Source organism: Felis catus, chromosome B1 (assembly GCF_018350175.1).
Source record: "Felis catus isolate Fca126 chromosome B1, F.catus_Fca126_mat1.0, whole genome shotgun sequence".
In the NCBI taxonomy this organism is placed as follows: Eukaryota; Metazoa; Chordata; class Mammalia; order Carnivora; family Felidae; genus Felis; species Felis catus.
The window spans coordinates 148581785-148607479 of NC_058371.1; the positions used below are offsets into that span (position 1 = coordinate 148581785).

Genomic DNA, 25695 nt, shown 5'->3' on the forward strand with positions numbered 1-25695 from the left:
CGAGAGAGATGGTAGAATGATAGCTGAATAAAACTTTGAACCCAACTCTGTAATCTGTAGTGTTGTAATCTGTATGTATGTATGTATGTATGTACTGAATGTAATCTGTAGTGTTCCAAGTTATCCATTATGAGAAGTAAAATCTAAGTGTACAGTTATGTCAGTGAGCCAAGCTCATTTAAAGTCAATTGTTACAGGACTCTTTATAATATTAAAAGCCTAGTGGGCCAGTCTGAACAATGGAAATGATGATTACACACCAAAGACTGCAATTGAAATTTTATTTTGGGGGAAAAAAGTGGTTCTATAACTCAGAAAGAATGATGAAAATATCTTAAATAATCATCAGCCCAGTTTGTATGAAACCACAATACAGACCCAATACACTCAACATGAACTAACAGGAAAAGTATAAACTATTCGGGAAATATTCTGCACAGTCTTCCTTTGGCTCAACATTTCTGCCCTATTAATAGGTCTGTCCAAGCATGCTGGTAGTAATGAAGTAATATGGTAGATGAGAAAATGTAGAAGATAGATTTTCCAGCCAAACCTAAAAGAAAAAAAGACAATCCTGTATTACCTATTAGATTTATTTCCAGAAATAATGTATGTCTGTATATAGAACACACAAATATGCAACCATTCTCGTCTGGCAGAATGTTATTATTTATAAACATTTTTAGTTATTTTCTACTACCCAAATGATATCTAGCATGTAGTAGGATTTTAATAACTATTTGTTGAATAATTAATGAGTGGATGAAAGTTAATAGCCAGGTTCTTTAATCTAGCATACAAAAGTAATGTTCATATTTATTTATTAAATGGTAAACATTTACATTTTCAACCAACTTTAATGGAATACTTACTTTTATTTTCCAAAATGTTTATTAGTCATAAAATATTGCTGTTTCCTATATTTTAATTCTTTTGATCTAAGTGCAATATAGATTTTAGTAAAGGAATTTTATTATGATGAATGACTTTGGGCTGATATTTTAAGAAATCACTTTACAATTATTAAAGTCTTCAGAATCTATTGTACATTTTTTTTAGTTTCTCTGTTTCTTTTGTAATTATTGTAATTTTTCTGTCAATTCAGTATCTTCTGCCTTATTCCTGCCCCCCCCCCCCACCATTGGCTTGCTTAGTCTATTTCTAATTATATGAGAGGACTTAGTTGAGGACTTAACTCCAATACATCACTTGATCTTCCTGTACTACCATATCTTCATGCCTCTAACTTAGCATTTAGTACATTGCATTGTCATTTTTGCGTCCTTGTGTAGAACAGAGCTTAACGAGGGCAAATTTGGGATCTTATTTCTATCTCTTTCATGTGTCTCACATGAGAGAGCACATGATCAGCGTTTTAGAAATGTAGAAAATATATAAATGATGATAGCAAGGGGAGTATTGCTATTTATAAAATACAACTGTATTTTCAGCTCTTACCCATAGTAGTTACATTAGTATTTTGTAAGTTTATTTTTATTTATTTTGAGAGAGAAAGATAGAGAACATGTTGGGGAGGGTCAGAGAGAGCGGGGAACAGAAAACCAAGCAGGTTCCTTCTGTCAGTGCAGAGCTGGATGCAGGTTTAAACTCACGAACCATGAGATCATGACCTGAGTCAAAATGGAGTTGGACACTTAACCGACTGAGCCACCCAGGCACTGCTGTATTTTTCTCATAGAAGATTGTTTAGTGAATTTGTCTGACTCTTTTTCATTATTAGAAGGACAAAAATGACATGACAAAGCAAATCAAGTTTGTGACAATGTACCTAAAGTTAAAGTATCCTCTCAAAAAATAGCCTATCTGGACTTTGGGTACAGTGTGGCATTGGTCGTGGAAGGTTTGAGCCCTAGGGCCAGAAATCTGTATTAGACTCTTGGCTCTTCAACTTCTGCGGGGTGATCACTAACAATTTACTTAACCTCCATGGGCCTCAGTTTTCTTATTTCAAATTGGCTGATCATATTAACTACCTCATAGTTTTTTTTGTAAGCATGAAAGTAGTTAATGTAGGCAAAGGACTTAGTGACCAGCACATGGTAAATGCCTTAATACATTACTGTTATTCCTAATTTCTCTGAAGCCTACTTTGCTCTGCTGCGTATAAAAAGAACAAAGCGCTAAATTGAAGGAGACAGAATTCTAAGACAGGAAATAACATATACTGTAAGGAAAATATAAGAAAAATTAAAGGTGAGTACATAAAAGCAACACTAATGTTCATTGGTTTCCTTGGATCTCCACCATGGCTTTAAAGCAGTGGTTACAATATCAAAAAAGTAAACTAGGAAAAGTAGGTTTTGGGTATCAAAAAAAAAATGATGATTTTTTTTCCAGAGAAAATGATGCAGAGAATTTATTTTAAAATGGCTTGACTTGTGCAGGAAACTCCCTTGATAATTATGTATTTTCCAAACAGAAATGCTGAGTCTTCACTTCTTGGCTCAACTCAAAGATATGAGTAAACATCTTTGTGGACATTAAGTTTGTGACAGTTTCTGCCCAATGCCAATGCTTCTGGCTGAATGCATCATCAGCTACAGAGAAAATTTCTTATAATTTATTTTCTTAATTTATTTATTATATGTTTTATAAAATATTTATAAAACACATGAAATAGGTACACAGGTAACTTACATTTATGAATCAACAATTCTTATGCAAAATATAAAATACTTCACAAGCCAAATTATTATTTAATTAAAATTGAAACTACATTGCTTAACGATATTAAGGTCACATTCTTCACAAAAAAATTCTATTTTAAATAATTGTTTATGTTTTAAGCTAAAGGCACTTACCAAAAGAAGTAGAAGCTGTTAATTCAAGATTCTTAAAAGTGTCTCTTTAAAAGAGAAAGAAATGACATGTTTTAGCTAAATGTTTATAATAACAAACAAAAATAATATTTAAATCTCCATGGAAATATTTAGAACGGATTTTAGGCATCTCATAGTCAAACTATAGATACCAAATTCTTATTTTCTCTAATAATGTGGAAGATATCTTTAAATGCTACATGTATATCTAAGAAACTAAATCATGTTTTAAAAATATCTGAGGAATGAAGTGACTTACTCAAAATCAAAAGCTTAGTTATGTCAGGTCTTCTGACTCTAAATTCTATATTACTTATATTAAATTTTCAGTTCTCTGGTTCAATTTCTTGCTCTCTCATTTATTGTTCATGTTGAAAAAGAATGTTTCCTCAGTCACATTTTAAAAAAACAATTAAATGAAAGAGAAATGTTAAATAGTGCATGGACTACTTTTTAGAATTTCAGATACTTACGTAAAATGGAAACAGTATTCTCTGTTAACTACCGCTAAAAACTGCTGTAGGTATCAATTGAAATTTTATAAGCAAATACATCAGAAATTTAAATCTAATGTAAATGCAATTTATCATTATAATTATTTTTATTATAGCTGCATTTGCACCATATCATTTATAATTCAATTTCCAGCCCAGAAATACTTAATTTTGTTTTATCTTCTACTAAATAGAATCTGTTGGAATTTTATTTCTCTATTTCATTTCCTCAGCTTATTTTTACTACAAAAGATAAGTCCACTTTTTAAATTAAAAATGAAAAGGGAGAACTTACCAGAGTAGGGGTAATTTGGTAAGCATTTATCGTATTGTGATTCCATGGTTTCAATGCTGCCTGATATTGCTGAACAGTCTTGAGATATTGGGGCAGGGTGAACTTCTGATAATATTGGTTGATTTTGTTCTAGAAAAAAATGTAAGTAATTGTCCTAATATTTCATGTACCAGAGCATACCTGGACATAACCAAAAAACCCTAAAATTTGGTTTGTTTGGGTAAATTCTAAATGATACTAAAGGACCTAAACCAAAGAAAGCTAATTCATGAAATGTTATTTCTATATTTGCATTCATAGAATGAACTACAGAATTGAGAAGATTCTTGGTTAATTCAGGCTTCAAGCCCAAAATACTTAAAGAAGAAGTACTTGTAAGAAGGCAAGAGGATAATATTCTTTGCTAAAATAAGTTTCTCAGATTGTGGTTGCATTTCCAGGATCAGTAGAAAAACATGGTTTCCTTACAGTCGTATACATAGAATGTGTGATTAGATTTAGTAGAATCTGTGACACTGAACCAATTATTAATCTGAGTGTCACCTTGTAGAAGTAAATGAATTCAATAGAGAGCAATTTGCAGAGAGCCTGTCACCTATTTTATGATTAATATGTATTTCCCTCCTCCATGTTCTATTTTGAAGCATCTATGTGGGCCTGACTGTAGATTACTGTAGGGATTAAAACTGGAATTAAGCACAGAGGCATCTCCCTTCAGGATAATTTCCTGTTTTTCTAAAATGGACAGTTGGTGGGTTTTTAGAATAACCAGGGGATAATGGCTAGGTTGGATACATGCAATGCAATGGTACAGTTGATTCTATGGGAGAATATTTTTCCAACAGTTTTGACAGAGTATAAGGAAGAGTTTTATTGAAATTAGAATTTATTAAAAACAGTTGTTGAGAGGAATGGAGTTCAGCGATGTTCATCTAGTCCAGTTATGTTATAAATGTTTGTATGGAAAATTTACCCAAAGTGTTAGGTACTTCTTTTCTTCTTCAGTCAGCTCAATTTTCTGTTAAAGACAAAAATAAACTGTGATAAATAAAAAAAAAATGGGATGGTATTCAGTTAATTTGGTTTGAATGAAAATTACTTACTTTGGTGACTACTTCAGTTGACTCCTTAAGGAAAGAAAATAAGAATCAGCTTTACTTGGATAGCCCACCAGTAATTTCATCTATGTCATTACAGTAGGGAACTAGACCTAATTATTTTAATAATTAAAGGTCAAGCCATGGCTGCCAAGAAACAAAGTGCTACTTTATAGGAATTTATTATGACTTAAGTGAGTTTTAGTATTCATTATCAGAGCATTCTTTATGTCAACATAAAGATCCTTGGCTGAAAATATGTTTTGTTTAAAATATTCTATTTACATTGTTCATATAATGTCAAATTCTCATACAGTATAGGCAGATGCAAACTAAATAGAGGGAGAATGAGTGAGAGAGAAAGAGAGAGAAGAAAGAAAAATGATGCAGGCCTGTGGAGGTATGTGGCAAAACCTGTTTGCCATTTCCAGAAAGACTACTGTTTTTTCTTAGTGCCCACGGGCCCAAGCTTGAGTTTGAGAGAAAGGGTAACACATGCTTGTGAGGCACTGAGGAAGAAGATGTTGGACTGTGCCTCAGGTCACAAGACTCTGGGCCACAATCCATGCTTCATTTTGTCTTGAGATGTTTTCCCACTATGTTCATGGACTTGACTCATTCTATTACAGCAGGTGTTCTTGTACCTGTGATTTACACCATACATAACCCAAACCAATATTCAACCCCTAAACAATATGAGAGGGAATCAGGGTAAATTGCAAGATCCTGATTTGCCATTGACTTATTTAAAAAATGCATATTTGCAATGAACCAGAGTTCAGCTATACATTATCAAAAGTATGAGATAGAACACTTGACTGTGTACATAATTCATTTCAAATCTCTAAAATGATTTTGAGTCTGTATATATTTATTATGAAGGTTTGTCTTTATTGCCAATATCTCCTTATTGGATATTTTGATATGGCTCTGTTTAAAAATTAGCAATACTTAATTTACTTAAAATAATTAACCAGGACAGGGAAGCACAGTATTTCTCAATAAACTATTAGGTTATTTTATTTTGTCTTATTTATTTATTTTATTTTATTTTATTTTATTTTATTTTTTAAAATGTTTATTTATTTTTGAGAGATAGTGCGTGAACAGGGGAGGGGAAGAAAGAGAGGGAGACAAGAGACAGCAGAATCCCAAGCAGGTCCTGTGCTGTCAACACAGAGCTTGATGTGGGGCTGGAAACCAGGAACCAGGAGATCATCAAGAGTGATGTTTAACCGACTGAGCCACCCAGGTGACCCTTGGCTGTTTCATTCTAAAAGTATCATTTCCTGGGGTGCCCGGGTGGCTCAGTCAGTTGAGCATCCGACTCTAGACTTTAGCTCAGGTCATGATCTCACGATTTGTGGGTTTGAGACCCACCTTGGTCTCTGCACTGAGAGCATGGAGGCTGCTTGGGATTCTGTCTCCCTCTCCTCCCTCCCCACCCCTTTCTTTCTCTCTCTCATGAAATAAATCTTTTAAAAAAGTATCATTTCCCTCACTAGATGAGCTGCTAGAAGATTTCTTAAGAAATAAGATCATGATTATCCTTATCATCATCAAAATTTGGGGACAAAGGTAATTAAATCCTTAGCAGTATATTCTTAATATTCATGAAATTAAAGATCTTTCTGGGGGCACATGGGTGGCTCAGTAGGTTGGGCTTCTGACTTCGGCTCAGGTAGTGATCTCATGGTCTGTGAGTTCGAGCCCCCAGTCTGGCTCTGTGCTGACAGCTCGGATCCTGGAGCCTGCTTTGGATTCTGTGTCTCCCTCTCTCTCTGCCCTTACCCCACTTACACTCTGTCTCTCAAAAATGAATAAATGTTAAAAAAATTAAATAAAAGATTTTTCTCATATTACAAGCATATTAGTACAATAGGTGAAAAAGGACTGCAGTAAAATTTCAGTTAAAAAATAATAAAAACTAGTTTTGTTTGTTTTGTTTTGTTTTAAGAAGCAGTGGAAATCGCATATTTATGCCACAAGGAAGAGTCTTGTTTACATGCAAGAAAGAATTTAAGCTACTTGAGAAACCCAACATTAAAAGGTAGAGAGAAATTGTATTTTTAAGTAACTTAAAAATATCACTCTGTTTTATTAAAAGAAGAGCATTTTATATAGGCCTAATTATTACTATTTTAATATTAGCTTTGAAAAAATATGAATTAAATATAGCTTTATATAGTATCAATACCTTACCATATCAACAGTCTTCCCTGAGGTTTCCTTAAAGAAATAAAAAAAGAATTACTTTATTCCCACTGTATTGATTATACATAATTTACTCTTGAATATATAGGGAAAAAACTCCTCTTTCATAAAGAAGAAGAATATAATTAAACTTATTTTTATTGATTCTTTTAATCGTGGTTACATACCCAAGATCTAAGATCACCTAAGATCTAAGATCTATGATCACGTAAATATATATACATTTAAAAATTTGTTTTTTAATGTTTATTTATTTTTGAGAGAGCAGGGGAGGAACAGAGAGAGAGGGTGACAAGGAATCTGCAGCAGGCTCCAGGCTCTCAGCTGTCAGCACAGAGCCAGGTGTGGGGCTTGAACCCATGAACTGTGAGATCATAACCTGAGCCAGAGTCTGGAGCTTAACCGACTAAGCCACCCAGGTGCCCCTATATTTCTTAAACGAATGATGAATGACATATCTCATTAATGAAACAACAAATAGATAAATAAATCTTATCTGACTGGTATGCATAACTGCATTATTTTCCTGCCTATGTAAATATAAAATAAATAATACTTATTGTATAGCCATAACAAAATAAAAAATAATTTCTTAAATATATTTAGTATAAATGGTTTTGATTTATTTCCTGAGATAAGCTGCCAGATTCCTTTAAAATTTCTTAAATTACACATTTTAATCTTACTTTAAAAATTGTTATATTTTCGTTTCTTTTTTGGACTTTTAAAACTAGGCTATTTCTTGGATGATATGAAAATGACTTTAGTCATTTGTGATATGCAGGAAGACATTTGGAAAATAACACTTTGTATAGATCTGAATGAACAAGAGTCCTTATCGAGAATGATATTTTGGATTCCTCCCACTTCATTTGCAAATTTTAAGATATACACCAGATCTCTTGGTGTGGTAGCAGTATTAATGAGTGACCTTTAAAAAAGCAGTAGTATTAAAATTTTTCATAAAGTCTCCTAGCACAAATCTAATCTTCATATCTTTGGATGTGTACATTTTTTCTCTGCCCTCCCCAAATTTTTCATGGAGATCTGAAGTGCCAATTCTCCTATATTCTGTAAGTCTAAATTTATTGCTTAAGAAAACTGGAACAAAGACTGTTTAGGGCAGTGCATATTAAGTGTCTAATATCTTGCTAGTTACTGAGATATTATCTTTATAGTAAAATGCCTTACCTCACTGGTGGAGAGCTGTTCTCTGTTCTGTATATATGTATATAAAAAAGAAAAAGGGCAAGGGAGATTTCGTTATTTATTTTTCAAATGAAGCAAAGCTCCTTAATACAAAACTGTTTTATAAAACAAAATGGAAGAGTACTTGGAACTTGGGCAAGTTACTTCACTTCCCTGCATTTTCTTACATTATTGTCTTTTTTGCTACATAAAGATAATGATAATCTCTCTCCTACATTAAAGAATTGTTTGAGGAACCAAGAAAAATGATATATGAGCAAACATTAAGGACATGGATACTAAATTTAAATGAAATTACTTATTTTTCATTATGGTTACAATTGTATATGTTACTACAATTTGGACTGTATTGTTTGTAATTTAATTTCTGGACTATAATATTTTATTGTTCTGTGTTCTCAGTTAGAACTTGTTGGGTATCTAGCTATTTTACATATCTTTATCCTGATCTCATCCCTTACCAAAAACAAAAATAAAAGCAAACAAAAAAGAAAAACAGTAAATCAAAAAAGCAGCACTTGGGGCGCCTGGGTGGCTCAGTCGGTTGAGCGGCCGACTTCGGCTCAGGTCATGATCTCGCGGTCCGTGAGTTCGAGCCCCACGTTGGGCTCTGTACTGACAGCTCGGAGCCTGGAGCCTGTTTCAGATTCTGTGTCTCCCTCTCTCTGACCCTCCCCCGTTCATGCTCTGTCTCTCTCTGTCTCAAAAATAAATAAACGTTAAAAAAAAAATTAAAAGAAAAAAAAGCAGCACTTACCACAGTGGGAATAAAGGAATAGGCCCTTCTCTCAATCTGATCCCATGGGTTCATAACAATCTGAGGTTGATGAAGAGCTTGGAGATATTGGAGAAAGTTCAAATTCTGATAAATTTGGTTGATTTTGTCCTAGAAAGAAGGAAAATGATCAATATTGAGTCCAATAATAAGTCCAATATTGAATCTCCTCCATGAGCAAAGCAGGTCTCCACAGAACCAAATTACACAGATAATTTGTAAATGGTGGCAAATTTACCTAACAAAAGAATAATCTAGTCACTTAAAACTTGTTGTAACTGTGTTTACATTTGTAGTAAATTGCAGAATTAAAGAAATCATCTGTTTAATTAAGGCCTCCAGAACAATACCTTGTGTGAAAAGAACAAATGCATAAGGAAAGAAAAAGACATTTTTTTGAATTAAAGGTAAGTGTCTGACATTTCTTTCCCACGTGTATAAAAATTCTGGTCTGCAGTCAGAGAGAACTGAAGTTTAATTCCCTTGATCCTGGTCACTGGAATCCATGACCCTTATCATATTGCTTAATCTCTCTGAGCATTACTTACCATGCAGGATTATAGCTGTTAAAATATATATAAAATATATAGCTGTTAAAATCATAGTACCTACTATTTATAAGAATATAATATAAATAAGGTAAAATGAAATATCTATCATCTATATCTATCTATCATTTAACTATGTCTATCCTGCTCAATAAAAATTCTAGTAAATTCCAGAGCCTTTGATCTGACTCTAAAGATTTTTTTTTAGAGATTAAATATGAAATGACAATAGCATCTTTCCTTAAAATTTTCATTTCATAGAGATTGAAAGTAAATGGGTATATAAAATATCATTTGGTAGAATTGCCTGGGTATAATTATTGGATAAATCCACAACATCAAGAGTGGTACAAGGCAGAATGCTACTGGAAGCATTTTTAACAAAGTATAAGAATGGCCTTTACAGTAATTACAGTTTCCTAAAAAGAGAAGTTTTATTTGGAGAGTGCCATTTTTAGTGTTCAAAGAAAGACTATTTCTGTTTAAAAAAAGTTTAGAAGGAATGTCTATTCTGTAGAGCGATATGATAACAATACTTACCACTTTTTTAGATGCATCTACTGTGTTCCAAACATTTTTAAACATAATTCATGTACATATCATCTAATATTATTCTGCAGGGTCAATATGACTATCTTCACTTACAGTTGAAGAAACTATAGCTTGGAGAAATTAAGTAATAATTTGAGAAATTATGAATGGAACACAAATTGCTGAACTCCAAAGTGTGCGCTCTTCCCTTGTGCCTATGGCAAACTTTTCTAGTTCATAGAGGATGGGTTATATGATGTATGGCATGGAAACCTTTACTCTTGAGATATCTATCTATGATGCCATTGTCAAAAGTTGAGTGGGCAATAATGTCATACTTCAATTATGCTGGTATCTAACTTCCATCATTTAAACTTGAAACTAATCTTCCGAGGTTTGTAACTCTTTCAACATCGGCTGTATAATTGTTCAACACTTATTTTTCTTAAAACACATCCACAAATTTGACAAGATAGCAGCCAGAAATTAAAGTAACAAAAATAGAAAAAAATGCCTACTACAAATTTGGGGGTAAATATCTGATCGGTATACAATGAGTTATGTGAACATTTGGGAGAAGACATAGCCGTAGTTAGATGGTTGAAACTGTGATTTGTATGAGAAATTTACCAGTTGCTGTAGGTAGATCTTTTTTTCCACAGTGGGCTTAGCTTTCTGTTAGGAAAACAAAAGCACTTGCTATAAAAATTCACAAAAAGAAAACACTGCTAAGTGACATAAATCCATTTTGTTTGAATGAACATTGCTTACCTCTGTGAGAACTTCAGCAGACTCCTTAGGGGAAGAAGAGAAGAACTACTGTAACTGCATGACTTCACCTTAGAGTTGTACTAGAGTGGTAAGGGTCAATTTATTGGAATATTTGGGGCCCATGCCACCGCTACTGAGAAATATACCGTTTGTATTATGAATTCAATAAATTAAAACATTCATCATCAGAGCCCTTGCTTTGTGTCAAAGTCATAGAAGATATAAAGTTATTTATAAGTGACCATTGGCTCTCCATTTGAGTTACCAATTTGCAGTTTAAGAAAGAGTAAAACATGCTTCCTAGACATATGTAGAAAGATTTCAGGCTCGGCCTCAGGTCACAGGGCTCAGGGCCACAACTAGGCCTCTTATTTTCCCAGGCATGTTTTCACATTATGCTTTTTGCTTAGATATTTCTACCATATGAGTTATTTCTGAAACCAGTGACCCACACATCTTAATGCCTTCCCTTAATCACCCCCTTTAGACAAGAGGTTCTCAAATTTAAAGTATATCAGAACAATGCCTGGGCGATTCTGATGCTACTAATTGAAAAGTAACACTTTGAGAACTACTGCACTAAGCAATATTGAGAGGCTTTTCAAGATAAAACTATGTTGAAGGCAAATGGTAGGCTCTTGATTTGACATGAGCTTGATTTAAAATGCACTTTTCTCTGGAGTCAGATATCTGATGCCTCTATGAAAGGCACCAATGTACATTGTGGTGTAGATAGCCACTTTCAATCCATTTGGGTAAGTGATTTCTCCACTACCCTATTTGTGACTTTAACAAGTAAATGCACACTTTGCTGGAAATCTGGTATTTCTTGATGAACTTGCTATTTGATGTTAAAAGAAAAGGGCTCTTACTTCACTAGATGACCTGCTAGAATATTCCTTGAAAGATAATAATAAATATCAAAATCCAGCCACCATAAGAAATCCTCAGGATTATTCTTGAATATTAGTAGTTACTGGGGATATTTCTCATATCACCTAGATGGTCATTAATATGATAAGTTAAAAGGATTAACATAACAGCAATAAAACCAGGTTCATGGTTGCTCATTATTAATCACCTTTGGAAAACACGTGGAAGAGATAAAAATGATCTTGTGATTAAATGGAAGTGTCTCAAAAGAATATGGACCAATTTAGGTGGATACTAGTAAGGTGAGCAGGGAAAAATTGTCATTTTTATGAACTTACATATCTCTTCCCAGTTTTATTAAAAGAGGATACTTACAGAAATTCCCAATTCATTTATGTTTCTTGTGATTTCCTTGAAGAGAGAAGAAAAATAATTATATTTTTTATCTCCACAGCATTGTTTATAAACATTTTCTCCTGATCATAAAGGGAAAAATTCCTCTTCCATAAAAACAAATGTTAAATAGATTCATTTTAATTGTATGAGTTTTGTATGAATTATATTAGAATTTCCCATTTGGTGACAAACATATAATCAGCAGTATTTATTGTCATATTTATTGTATGTATTGTATCTCCAGAGAATGTTATATTTATTATTATATCCCTACAGTCTAAACTAGTGTTTGAGACATAGTTCTTGTTCAGTAAATTGGCCAAAAGAATGAATGAATACACAAGATTAATTTAGGCAATGCATGGATAAACTTTTTTTTTTTTTTTCATTTTAGTAGTCACTATTTATTTCATTCTATATTGTAAAAAATATATCAGGTCAACTAACATTTGTCTTGGAAGTAAATATATATTGCTTCTATGATAAATTCATTTAAGTTTAAATGAGTCAATTTGAAGAAAATATTACAATAGGAAATAGATTTTAAAAAAGAAAATGTTAGGGGTGTCTGGGTGGCTCAGTCGGTTGAGTGTCCAACTTCGGTTCAGGCCATGATGTCATGGGTTGTGGTTTCGAGCCCCACATCAGGCTCGCTGCTGTCAGTGCAGAGCCCACTTTAGATCCTCTGTCCCTCTCTCCTGCCCCCCCGCCACTCACACACACTCTCTCTCAAAAATAAATAAACAAACAAAATTTTTTAAAAAAAATTCTTTTTAAATAAAAAAAAAAGAGAAAGGCGAATGTTAAGTTTGAAGCTTTTAGGAATGAAAACCATTAAAAGATAAGTCCTCCATTCCTCACAGAATGTGGAAATCAGTGTATTAGTTGATCCATGCAAAAATATATTTCCTCCAATTGAATTATTCGTAGAATTAGGGTAAGAGGGTGCAATTTTAGTGTCATTCTTTTAAAAAATCTTGGTTTTCAAATTTGATTCACTTGGAATATGTTTTCCAAATCTAGGTTAATGTCAATGTTTTTTTTTTTCAAAGTAATATAATATTTTTGCTTCACATTGTCCTACAGATGTGAAATCAATATATACTTCACAGGATGTGGGACAAATATCTCCCCCCCCAAAAGAAAACAATACCAAGAAAGATCGCATTTACTGAAATGAAGTATAATATTCTTGGTCATAATGTGATATCAAGAAAAATCAACTTCGTGAACAAAGTGTACAGAATTAGGGAAGAAAGGTAAAGATGATGGACCATTAAAAAGAAACTCAAAGATATTCTGCTTTAATAGCATGTCTTGCAGGTTCTAGCCCACAAATCTTTTTCTACTATCCCTTTCCTGTTAGTCCACAGCATTTTGGTAAAGCAGTGGAAAGCCTCACCATTTTTACAATTATAATTAAAAATAATACTCATTTTGGGTTAATGAGAAAATGACCCATGTTTGAGAGAAAAAGATACTTCATCAATCAGGAGTAACAGATTAAAAAATTAAACTTTACCTTACTGAGATGAATGAACACTTTCTTTTCCTGTTTAAATTTCTACAGAACAAATAACTTCTTTTATAGTGTTGATTAAATAAAAAAGTAAAATTATATGTAATTTAAGTTAGGACTTACTTCTTGGGAGATGCTGATAGATTCCTTAGAAAAAGAAAAACAATATGACTTACTTACCTAGATTATATTCATACTAGCAATAAATTGTCAATCAACAACCGTTAGGTAGATAACATTGAGTCTCTGCCTAGGTTAAAGAACAAAATTGATCAAAGTTTCACTCCCTGTATGTAATTAACTTACTATATTTCAGATAATGAGCTCATTCCACACTATTTTCAGTTCTGAATAGCTGAATCAAAAACTTTCCTAAATATCATCCACAGAGAAGAAAAGAGATTTTCTATTTTCACTGTACAATTTCCAATTTTCTTTTATTTTCATTACTTTTTCTTTGGTATTTTTTAAAGAGACAAAATATATCACAGGAGACAAGAAAATCCTTTAGTAACATTGAAAATTCTGTGGACACCTGTTATGCACCTATGGGTAGAGTCATTTGGAAATTAGCACTTAATATGGATCCATAAAAACATGAGTCTTTATTGCAGAAACATAAAATGGATTCACAAAATATACAGTGTTTATCATGACTTCTGAGCGAATACCATTAATATTGAGACAACTTAGGAAAAAACCCAGAAATTTAATCTTGGTAATTAGAATTTAGAGCTTTGGTCTTGGTCTTTATTCATCTCTTTTTTTTTTTTTATGGTTGCACTTCCAATTTTTTTTCTGGCACTATAGTTGTAGTCTTATTGGTAAAAAAAAATATTGTAAAGACTTACAAGTTCAGTGCATTTATGTTTTGACTAGGTGAAAGGACTTTATGTTTTATTAAAATGTCTTACCTCACTGGAGGAGTGATGTTCCATCTTTTGCATTAAAAAAAAAAAACAAATTTCAGTTTTATTGGTTATTTTAAAGTGAAAATCTGTCTTGTTGTTGTTCTTGTATTGGGGATATGGAGCTTCTAGAAATCCATTTCTGGGAATGCTTAGGGTTTAGTGGGATGTTTCCCATAATATTAATAGATAAATCATTTTATACATCAAATAAGTCATTGTTATGGCTTAACATATTTCTTACTTTTAGGAAATGATTGGGTTCTTGGTTTTTAAGTATTAATCCTGTCACAGCCTAAAATACAAATGTAGATGTGCTACAGAATATTAAAATGTTATAACACCATGATATTACATTTTATTTAGTTTATGTTGATTTCTAGATTTAATTAATCTTAAAGAAAAGATTGAGGACAATTACTGACTTAGAGAGAAAGGGAGAAGTGTGGCTAAGACTAGTAGATTATAGGCAGAAGAAATAATCAAACTTGGTGTAAGATTGCTCATTGAAGTGTTATTATGATTATTTTTTTCTATTTACCTAAATGGAATTCTTACCCTAATTTTGCTCCCGAATTGGCTTTGAATTTAAGAAATAACAAAAAAACTCTTCAAGATATATATGTGAGATAGGAAACAGAGGATGCAGAGAATTCTGATCACCTTAAGGTATGGTGCAGTTGTGGGGAGGGAGATATTGGGTATGGAAGAGGGATTGACAGTGGGGGTAGAAGGGAAAGGAAAAAATCAGTTACTTCTGAGGAATTTAGTAGATTCCACATGTGTGTTTTCAAAGCACTTCATTGACATGACATGTCTAGTCCACTGTATCATTTTGTGGTATATTTACTATATTCTCACTGGAAGAATACGATGCCTTGAGAAGTTAAGGGATTATTTTGCAGTAAGTTATTTGGCAGTGATTTTTCAAAGTGAACCACTCTTTAACACATCACTGTTTCCTGTCTAAACAGATTCTGAACTACTGTAACCAAGAATAGTGAAATTCTGACCCTTCCTTGAGAGGTGGTTTTTGAGTCTACATTTTCTCTGTGGCTTTCCTACACTTTTCAAGGTATCCTTGTTTTATCTCAATATATTTCTTACTTTTAGGAAGCGGTTCTTGGAGTCAAAAAATGTTCCCCAGTACATTCAAGCAGATATGGGAGGAAGTTCATGCCTTTTAACCTATAGCTAACATCTCCTTCATCCTATAAGGAGAGTACTTTATAAAAAGTGTTTTTGTCCACCTTGATACCTTGTATAAGGCAAGGCCAATGAAACCTCTGATTATAGGTTTTAAAAGTCACACACTTGTCTCTATTTCTTGCTCCCTACCCTTGCCATCGTCTGCATAAAAGATTCACTCTTCTTATATTTAAATAAGAATAGATAATCATAAACATGTCATTATACTTACATGCTTTGCAAGAGCAGTAGCCAAAAGGCAGGTAAGAAGGAAGAACTTCATGTTTACTTAGTTCTGTAAAATAGGTATATAGCAAGTTAATAAGTTTTAGTCTCCTGGAAAATTACACATTTTCTCAATAATTGTACATTAATTTAGCTTTGTTCCAGGCAATTAGGAAGGTCTAATGAAAACTTTGATAAAAGCAGATTCACTTGAGAAACACATGGATATGAACATGACAAGTTCTTTATAAAGAGAAATTTTATTAACAGAATATAATGTGAAATCTTGGTTTCTAAAATGTCGAAGTTCCTTTTTGGGTATAGCAAGTTAGTAGGTTTTTTTTTTTTGCCCTATATGTAATTGGTTAGTTTACTAACTTACTCATTCAATGACTAGTTGCTACATACAACATATCAGACATGAAGATACAGTGATGAAAAATAAGTACACTCTATCAGGCCATTTATTTATAACTCTTCCTCAATCTTGTGGACAAGGACTATCAGAAGTGTAAAATAGAAGAGAAACTCATGTTTAAACAGATATCAGGTGCATCAAAACATGCAGTCTGGCTCCTTCATGAGAAGTAGCAGGTGGAAATAATATTGTGATGGGTGCAAGGAGGTGTAGGTGCCTCCCAGTCTGAGACAGGCTGCTGAAGCTTGAATAAATCATTAAACATCACTGCACCTCGTATATGTAACAAAAGAGAGACTGCTAATGAGACTGATTTCTGTAATCCCTTCCAGCTCAATCTCTAATACCATGACTATGTGTTAGTCCACAAGGTTTGCTGACTACATATCAACTTCACTTTCCTATTTGTTAAACAAAGAACTGAAAAGTGAAATAATTATTCTAATGCATTGTTTATATATAACAGTGTCTTACTGTCTAGATCAACACATTAAACTGATTATTTTTAAGGAGTAAGATTTTGTTTTACTCAAATAGTATTAAATTTGCTGGTGATCTTTACCTATGCACTTCTGGGGAATGTGTACATATAGGCATTACTCTGTCCTAGGATTTGCATTGCCTAAATTTCTAATTAATTTCTCATTTTTACTAAAAATCTCAGGTATATTTGTTTACTGTTACAAGATGATGCATAGGATGTTCATTTTAGAAGCATTTCATAGTGATAATGCTTTATAATATTATAAACATCATTTTGCCTCTTAAAATATGAAATAAATTTATTTTATAACAGCTTACTTCAATTTTACTTAGACATTTGGTTCTCCAGGGATAAAAGAAATTGGAACGTAGATGCTGAGAGTTAAAGTAATGTTTTTAGCATATTGATAAATGAGAAACATAAAAATTGTTAAAGTTACTGAATACCTGCTATATGCCAGACATTGTAGTAGTTACATTACAAATATTATCTCTGGTCTCCAGAGCAGCTATGTTGGGTTACTGTGTCTGATTAACACATGAAAGAAGTGATCCAGGAGTCCACATCTTAAATACACAGTGCCCTGGATTTCCAAAAACCTCATTATGATGACCTAGCTCTTAAAATAAGACTTTGACACTTCGTAATAAGATAGAGTAGTACAATAAGCATTTTACGGTGTCTATACATCAGTTGTACCCAGAAGCACTGAAAAGTAGCTAAATCAGTAGCTTATGTTCTAAAACAATTTCTCAAAGACCTTAAAGTACACTGACATTAATTTCTTTAAAAATATTTTTAGAACTATGTTATTAGATTTTACAATATTACAATGCATGTAGAATAACAAAAAAGATAAGTGAAAAATATTACCTTGCTTCTTAAATGGAAGACAAGAAGTACAGGCAGTCGGATATCTGAAATGGGTTATCACTCACTATTTAAACCTAGTTCCTCAATGATATGGTAATTCTGTGGTTTAAAATACTTAAAAAGGGTTTGAATTCTGAGAAGCCGTGATGATTAGAAGTAGTTTCTCCATCCAATATTTGTACCACATATTCCAAGGAGCACTTCCACTTAGCTTGATTTAGAACATGATAACAGGAAATGAGGATGTTATAATGTGTAGTGATTATTCCCTGTTTGTGCAGCTTCCCTCTGCCATGTACTGGTTAAGTGGTTCATGATAAGTATTTATTTTTTTCCTAGAGGCACACCAGTGTCCCTTCTTATCTAAAACATCTTGAACAAATATCTAAAGTGACATTTGGGATATGTTAATTAAAATTTCATTAACGTATGAAAAATAATACTACTTATATTTATTGCTTACCATTTGCACCATAAACATGGTTATCGTATGTAAGTCCATGCGATGTAACGGGAAACTCAGCAGTCCTACGAACTAGCGGTAACTTTAATAAGGATTTACAGTCTTAACTTGTCTCAGTAGTTTCTGAATCTGTAAAATATTAATAGTCATGCTGAATCCAATTATAAATTGTAACAATTAGCCACAATTTATGCAAAGTGAATTGGTATCTACATGGCACCTACTTTTTCACAAGTCACAAAATGAAATGGCTGTGGTAACCAATCAGATTACATGTGTACTGAAGGTAGGTCCAGGTTTAAGGAAAATAAAGTATTGTGGGGACTGTAGCCTTCCTGAAAGTTCAAGCCTAGCCTGAAGGAAAAAGCCAATACTCAGCTCCAGTCAATTTTGACATGTAATATACATGCTCTATAGCTGCCACATCTTCCATTTTTTTAAAGATAAGCCAAGCACTTCATTACTTATTCAGAATTCTTTGTATATTGATTGTAACAAATTAAAATTCTTTAAAAATATTGTGTCTGCTGACAGAACCAAAACACAACTGGATCTTGCCCAAGTGCTGCCAATTTGAAATTTCTGGAGAAAATGCTAGTTCCTAGGCTCACGTAATTATTAGAAACGGAGTCATTTTGGAAAACCAAGTCTTCTGATTTGCTGAAGCATTGATGTTTAAGTATCAAGATGGTAAAATCCCTAATAATTTTGTGTAGAAATCTTTGTAAAATTTACCACACACATGACTACACTCTCAACACTAGGGAAGACCAATTATTAATATTTGGTATTAACCACATATAGCTTTTCCCCCATGGGATTATGTTTCATGGAACTGCCATTTTTTCATCTGTTTCAGATTTTTAATTTTTTTTAATGTTTATTTGTTTTTGAGAGAGAGACAAAGCACAAACAAGGGAGGGGCAGAGAGAGAGAGGGGAAGACACAATCTGAAGTAGGCTCCAGGCTCTGAGCTGTCAGCACAGAGCCCGATGCGGGGCTCAAACTCATGGACTGTGAGATTGTGACCTGAGCCGAAGTCAGAGGCTCAACTGACTGAGCCACCCAGGTGCTTCATTTCAGATTTTTATGACTCTTTTTCTGCTGCCTATCAAATATCTTTTGTTTGTTTGTTTGTTTGGGTTTTGTTTGTTTTTGTTTTTGAAATCATTTAAGTAACTTTGTCCTCTGGAGAAGAAGAAATCGGACTTTTCATTGTTGCATATCGGCCACTTTAGTTGGTCTGACACTTGGTTGATATTTAGTAAACGCTTTCATTTCACTTAACCAGGACTACTTGCCTTCAGCAGCAACAGCTTCTGCTCTTATTGCTTTCAGTTTTTGAGACCATAGAAACCAGACAACCATGCTTGTTGATTTCTGTGACTCTCCCAGTAACTGTTCTATGGGTTCCTTCATTATAAGACATGAGTCCATCTGCTCCTCTCCCAACCCCTAAGAACTTACCTATATGTTTATACCCTTCTCCTCTTAAAGTTTTATTTGCTTCATTTGTACTTGCTCCTTTGCTTAGTCTACAGTATCCTCAATTCTTCAGTCTACAGGTCCCATGTCATCATTCTGTGCCACCCACACTGGCTACATTATGCATTTCTCCTTTCACTCATCACCAAACTTCCTGAAGGACTTCATACTTGTAGCTTCTTCCTTCTAACCTTCAATCCATTGCTTCTGCACCAGTTTATCTTCCATTGGTTAGATAATTGCAACGAATTTCCTTATATGTCTTCCATTTTCTTGTTATCTCTAAAATGCACTTTCCACACCTTTCTCACAAATATTTTCTTTCTAAAATGTATGTAACAAATCATGTTACTCAACCAAAACATTTGTATAGTTTCTGATAAGAACAGATACTACACTTGATCTTAGCCGAAAGGTCAAGGAGTGCTGTATGGTTTCTTATACTGTCTACGGTAATGTTTAAGATATTTAACAGAGAATTCAAGATCATTCAGAATCTTCCCAGGAGACATTTCTGACCCCACTTCCTGACATTTCTTATGCCTTATCACAATCTTTCCAGAGCATGCTATGGATCTGTGTTAGAGCACACTATGACTGGGAATGGCCTTCTATCACATTCTCTGCTGTCAATGCAAATGAAATTTGAGCCATCTCTTAAAAGGTCTCCAAAATCTTTGATATACTTGAATTTTTCATATATGCTATCAACAAAATATTTGTACAGATGCTGAAGTTGAAAATGTAGTTAAGACTCTCTACTTAATTCAGTGAACAATTCTTGAGTACTTAGTGTGTGCCAGGAGTTATCCTACGCATCTGGAAGAAAGCTATGAACAAAAGAAAACATGGTTTTCATGAAGTTTATATTTTAACTGGTTAAGATATTAACACATGATAAATAATAAAGCATTGGTTCAATCACTGCATGCTATGGGAAAACTGAATTGAAGATACTGGATAGAAAATAGTCGTAGGGATGAGGTGTTCATTATCTAGTAAGATGGCCATGAAAGGACTCCCTGAGCAGAAAAGTAAAAAATTGAAGGAAGTAAGAAAATAAACCTTGCAGATATTTCAGAAGGAACTCATCTGCAAAGGTCCTAGAATATAAGTATGCCTGGCAAGTTTCAGAAATATTGAATAGACCAGTATGGTTGGAAAATAGTGAATTTGGTGGAAACAAAGAGAAAAAATGAGGCCAATGATACAGGGCTCTTGAGTATTGCCAGGACTTCAAGAAAGCAACTACACTGAATGGAAACTGATGTGAAGCAGAAGATAACTTGGGAAAAAACAGACTGAAGAGGTTAAGAGAAGAGACGTGGCCCATTTAGAGACTGGAATAATAATCCAGACACATGATTATGGCAGCAGTGAGGGTGATGAGAAATTGTCACATTCTAATTATACTTTGAAGTTTGAACAAATGGAATTTAATATATTAGAAGTGAGGCATGAGAGAAAGGAAAGTTTCACTAATTACTCCAGATTTTTGGCTTGATCACCTGGAATAACCTGGTTACCATTGACTGAGATGGAAATGATAGAGACAAGGCTGGTTTGTGGGGAAAACATGAGGAGCTTAGTTTTCTAAGAAGTTAAGTTTCAGGTGCCAATTATAAATTTAATTAGAATATAGAGTAAACAGTGTTCTATTACACTTACTTACCTAATGGAATTGATGACAATACTAATGGACATACTGAATACAAAACCCTTCTCAGTGTCAACTATCAACATCCCAGCCTTTGCTGATACGACTGATATGCAGCTAATAGGAGAATGGAAAGAAAAGGAAACTCTTACCATTAGTTAGAAATAAAAGGCTCAGAGTAGACAAGTTCAGTAGGATATAAATAAACTGAGAGAAAGGAAGTTCTATAGTATAGGAAGTCCTATATTATTTCACTGGGAATGTGTATGTACTTGTTGTCATATGTTTAATACCTTACAGTGATTATATCTATAGTTCATCAAGACACTCACACACAGAATGTCCTTAGGTATAAGAGTGAGGTGGTCCAGAAAGAAAATAATGTGTAGAGGAGTTTGTGCAAAGTTGAGAGAATTAAGAGGTAGGTCATGAGAAAACAGGTACAAAGGCCAACGGTCCTGTGAGAATGGAAGAAAACTCAAACACGGGTTAATAAGAGCTAGGAATAATTCAAGAAATTTCAATTATTAAAAATGTCATAAATAGATTAGTGCATAAAATAAGTGAATATCATTAAAAATGTCAATAATTGGCTAGTGAATGTTGATGCCTTGGAAATAATTTGGAACCTTTCATTAATTTCTAAGTCTGAGAGGAAGTGGCCTCCGGTAGGAAAACAAACATGAAATTAATGTGAGCTGTGAAGAATGATTTGTGAGAAATATATATAACTACTTCTATTTCTATAAAGGTTTAATTCAATATATTTTTTGTATGTTTTGAGAAATCTATTAATACATTCTTATGCACGTTCCAAAAATACTTTTAAATTAAACATCTACTGTCTATTGTAATAGCAATGTGCATGTGTAGTACAAATATAAAGTAATGCCAGGGAAGGAGACAAATTTCAGAATCATGCTTACTGCTGAGGAGCTTGGTTGGAAATGGAACTGAGTGGGGAAAACAACACTTCAGTTGTATTGATGACAATTTCTCTTTTCATTAACTAAGAGTTTTTAAAAAAATTAAGGTATAATTTATGTTCAGTGAAATACACATATTCTAAGGTGTTGGAAGGCTGAGCAGACATGAAAATGAGAGAGACTATGGGGGATCCTGGGGGCTCAGTCGGTTAAGTGCCCAACTCTTGATTTCGCCTCAGGTCACAATCTCAGGGTTCCTGAGACGGAGCCTTGCGTGGGCTCTGCACTGACAGCGTGGAGCCTGCTTGAGATTCTCTCTCTCCCTTTCTCTTGGCCCCTTCCCTGCTCACATGTGTGCATGAACATTTGTGTGCTCTCTCTCAAAATAACTAACTAACTAAATACATAAATAAATAAACATTAAAAGAGAGAGAGAGAGACTGACATGTGGGAGAAGAACCAAAAGTTTGATTGTGAGAGAAAGATTGGCAGGACCTGAGGTAAAGGCCCACAGGAGCTAAGGGTTTATACCTCATTTTGGGGATAGTGGGCAGTATGAAATACTTTAAGCTGACATGTGACATGGGGAGAATTGCATTTTAAATTAATCATCATGGCATCAATATAGAAAAGGACTGAAGGACAGGCAAAACAGAGGCCGCATAACCATCTAAGAGGGTGTGAATAGATTGCTATGTAATTATAAGGGCTAATTTGTAGAAACGGCATTAGGGGTGATGATTAAGACACAGACTGGAGAAATGTTTAGAGCAAGAGGTGGCAGACTGCTAAACAATCAAACATTGCACAACACTTTTTATTCTACTATGAGAAATAAAATTGGGGAAAATTATTAACTTCTTTCTACTGATTTCTTAAAAAGAAAATAAAAGCATTTTTTACTGGCTTTACTGTAGTTCTCTAGCTCAATTGTAAGCAAGGGAATTTAGAGCCAGTACAGTTAAAAATGAACCATATGTGAATTGGACCTGTAAAAATTAAAAGTTAACACAAGGAATATTTTATAATTACAAAACTTACACAACTTTTATATTTCATCTAGTTAAGAAATGTAAGAGAATAGTAAGTGGATTTCTCCTGCAATTTGTGTTGATAATGATAAAAGATTATGGAATGACATTACAACTGAAAATGGAAATATTACATTTCTGCTATCAGCATTTTTTCCATTTTAAGAGGTATTTATGTAGAGAAAAGTGCACCGTTTATAAGTATACAGTAGCTAAACTTTTTATATGCATTTACCTGTGTAACCTCCACTTAGTTCAAGGTATAGAAACTTTCAAGCACAACAGAGGCTCACCCCTAACCCCTGTCAATAATCCATCCAAAAGGTGACTACTGTTATAACTTCTAAATCATGTTTAGTGGCACCTGATTTTGAACTTCATATAAATGGCATTATATAGTATATATCCTTTGTATTGGGTTTCTTTCACTCATATCTGTAAGGGTCATCCATATTATTGCATGTAGTGATAGTTGGTTTATTTCCATTGCTGAGTAATAATCCATTGTAGGAGTAAACTATAAATCATCTATTTTCCTACTGATAGACATCTGGGTTGCTTGCATTTGTTTTTGCCTTTTGTGAATAGCACTGTTATGAACTTTCTTCAGTATGTCTATTGATGGGTGTTAGCACATATTTCTTTTGGTTATTAGAAAATTTTAATGATAAAACTTGTGAAAAAGTGATAATGACTCATGTATTATTTTACTTAGCACTTATCTGCCAGTTTTCACCATTTATTTACATTAAGAACATTGGGTGTTATTCAGAATATAAACTATTAAGAATATCTTAATGAAGTTTTCCAACATGCAAACACTGTTCATAATTTTTGACAATGTCATGATGTAAGAAAAAAAATGCAAACATAGTCCTACTTTTCTTTGGTATTATATTTAAATTAGAATAAGGAAGAAACTTTGAAAAACTGGTCTTTTCCTATCAAAAAATCTTCTTTGCTGGCTTTGGAAAAACATTTTCAAGGATACAATTTTAAACATTTAAATAAGTGAAATTTTCTTCTTTTTAAACAATTAAGATGTTAAGTTTAGTGGTTGAGTAAAACAAGGATGAACAGTTAGTGCGTGTTATTAATAATGCAAAATAAAGGAAACTTTTTAATGATGAAAATAAAAATATAAAAAGGATGCAAAACTTAGATATGAGAATAAAATAGCTTAAAAATGTCATGTCAAACTTTAAAACAATAGTTAATTTTGGGGCACCTGGGTGGCTCAGTTGGTTAAGCGTCCGACTTCGGCTCAGATCGTGATCTCAGAGTTCATGAGTTTGGCCCCGCATCGGGCTTCCTACTCTTAGTACAGAGCCTACTTTGGATCCTCTGTCTCCCTCTCTCTGCCCCTCCCCTGTTTGCTCTCTCTCTCTCAAAAAAAAAAAATAAATAAAAATAAGTAAAAATAAAAAATAAACAAATATTTAAAAACAAAACAAAACAAAAGTTAATTTTGCAAAAAGACTATGGAAGCCAAGAGATAACATACATAAATTCTGAATATAAATTCTGAATTTACCTTGAGGCTAAAAGTATAATTAATCATGGGGTGCTTCAGTGGCTCAGTTGGTTAATCATCCAATTCGATTTGACTCAGGTCATGATCTCACAGTTTGAGATTGAGCCCCATGTGGGGTTCTGAGCTGACAACATGGAGCCTTGTTGGGATTCTTTCTCTTCCTCTTTCTCTGCCCCTCCCCTGTTTGTGCATGCACACTCTCGCTCTCTCTCAAAACAAACAAGGAAACAAACAGATTTAAAACTACAAACAAAGGTATAATTAATCACAACAAAATATATTTTAGACTTTTAGGTAATAAATAAACTTACAAGCACTCACAAAAATAAATTAGTAACTCATCCTCCCTATTGGAAAGTGTCCTTTTTTTGGATCATTAAAAAAAATCTATATAACTATCTATATCTATTTATATCTATATCTCTATATCTATATCTATATCTATATCTGTATCTATCTATACCTACATATGATTGAGGGAGCTAAATAATTTAAATAAATTATTTTGCATTTGTTTTCTAAGTGTTCTAGCTAAGTAGGCTTCCTTTAAATAACTATTGAATAAATCTGACTTTTAAAATATGCATTGCTAAGTCATGTACAATGTTCATTCTAATGTGATTATATTCTTTTTTTCCCCAGTTTTTCTTTATTCACTTTTTTTCTTCTCTCTCTGTCCCTTCCTTTTTATATTTCCTTCTCTACTGTTTCAAACAATAGATATTCAGCACTATTATAGGCACTGAGATCACATTACTGAGTAGATAAAAACATATGGATAAAGTGAACATAAGGGATTTGGAATTAAAATTCAAATAATACTACTTTAATGTAAATGGAGATGTTTATAAACCACACTGAAATTTACCTCATCCTATATTTTATATTGGAATACTAAAGTGTTATATATTCTGTAAGGTATATTCAAATTACACTTAACA

General features: G+C 33.2%; 1 protein-coding gene and 1 pseudogene across 4 annotated transcripts; both read right to left on the bottom strand.

Annotated features, from left to right (window-relative positions):
* Positions 1-273: 273 nt before the first annotated feature.
* Positions 274-24905, bottom strand: LOC109499452 (alpha-S2-casein-like). 4 transcript variants are annotated; one of them, XM_045056251.1, is made up of 16 exons: positions 24755-24905; positions 18122-18250; positions 15891-15953; positions 14477-14500; positions 13686-13709; positions 12023-12058; positions 10775-10798; positions 10634-10678; positions 8907-9035; positions 8132-8158; positions 6929-6955; positions 4733-4756; positions 4603-4647; positions 3630-3758; positions 2823-2866; positions 274-553 (listed from the first exon to the last, which is right to left on the bottom strand). In XM_045056251.1, the coding sequence occupies exons 3-15, from the start codon at positions 15939-15941 to the stop codon at positions 2855-2857; spliced, it is 597 nt and encodes a 198-aa protein (XP_044912186.1). In that variant the 5' UTR covers positions 15942-15953; positions 18122-18250; positions 24755-24905; the 3' UTR covers positions 274-553; positions 2823-2854. The 4 variants fall into 4 exon arrangements, with proteins under 4 accessions (XP_044912186.1, XP_044912187.1, XP_044912188.1 ...); XM_045056252.1 differs by lacking the exon at positions 14477-14500; XM_045056253.1 differs by lacking the exon at positions 10634-10678.
* Positions 19918-20034, bottom strand: LOC111560379 (annotated as a pseudogene).
* Positions 24906-25695: the final 790 nt, after the last annotated feature.

What these genes read in the sequence shown, in the direction of transcription:
- LOC109499452 (XM_045056251.1), bottom strand. Translation starts at nt 15,941, where the DNA reads ATGAAGTTCTTCCTTCTTACCTGCCTTTTGGCTACTGCTCTTGCAAAG. An exon ending in AACAGCTCTCCACCAGTGAG is followed by an intron (nt 6,956 to 8,131) that starts GTAAGGCATTTT and finishes TATTTCTTTAAG; the next exon opens with GAAACCTCAGGGAAGACTGT. An exon ending in AGAAGTACCTAACACTTTGG is followed by an intron (nt 3,759 to 4,602) that starts GTAAATTTTCCA and finishes ATTTTTTTCTAG; the next exon opens with AACAAAATCAACCAATATTA.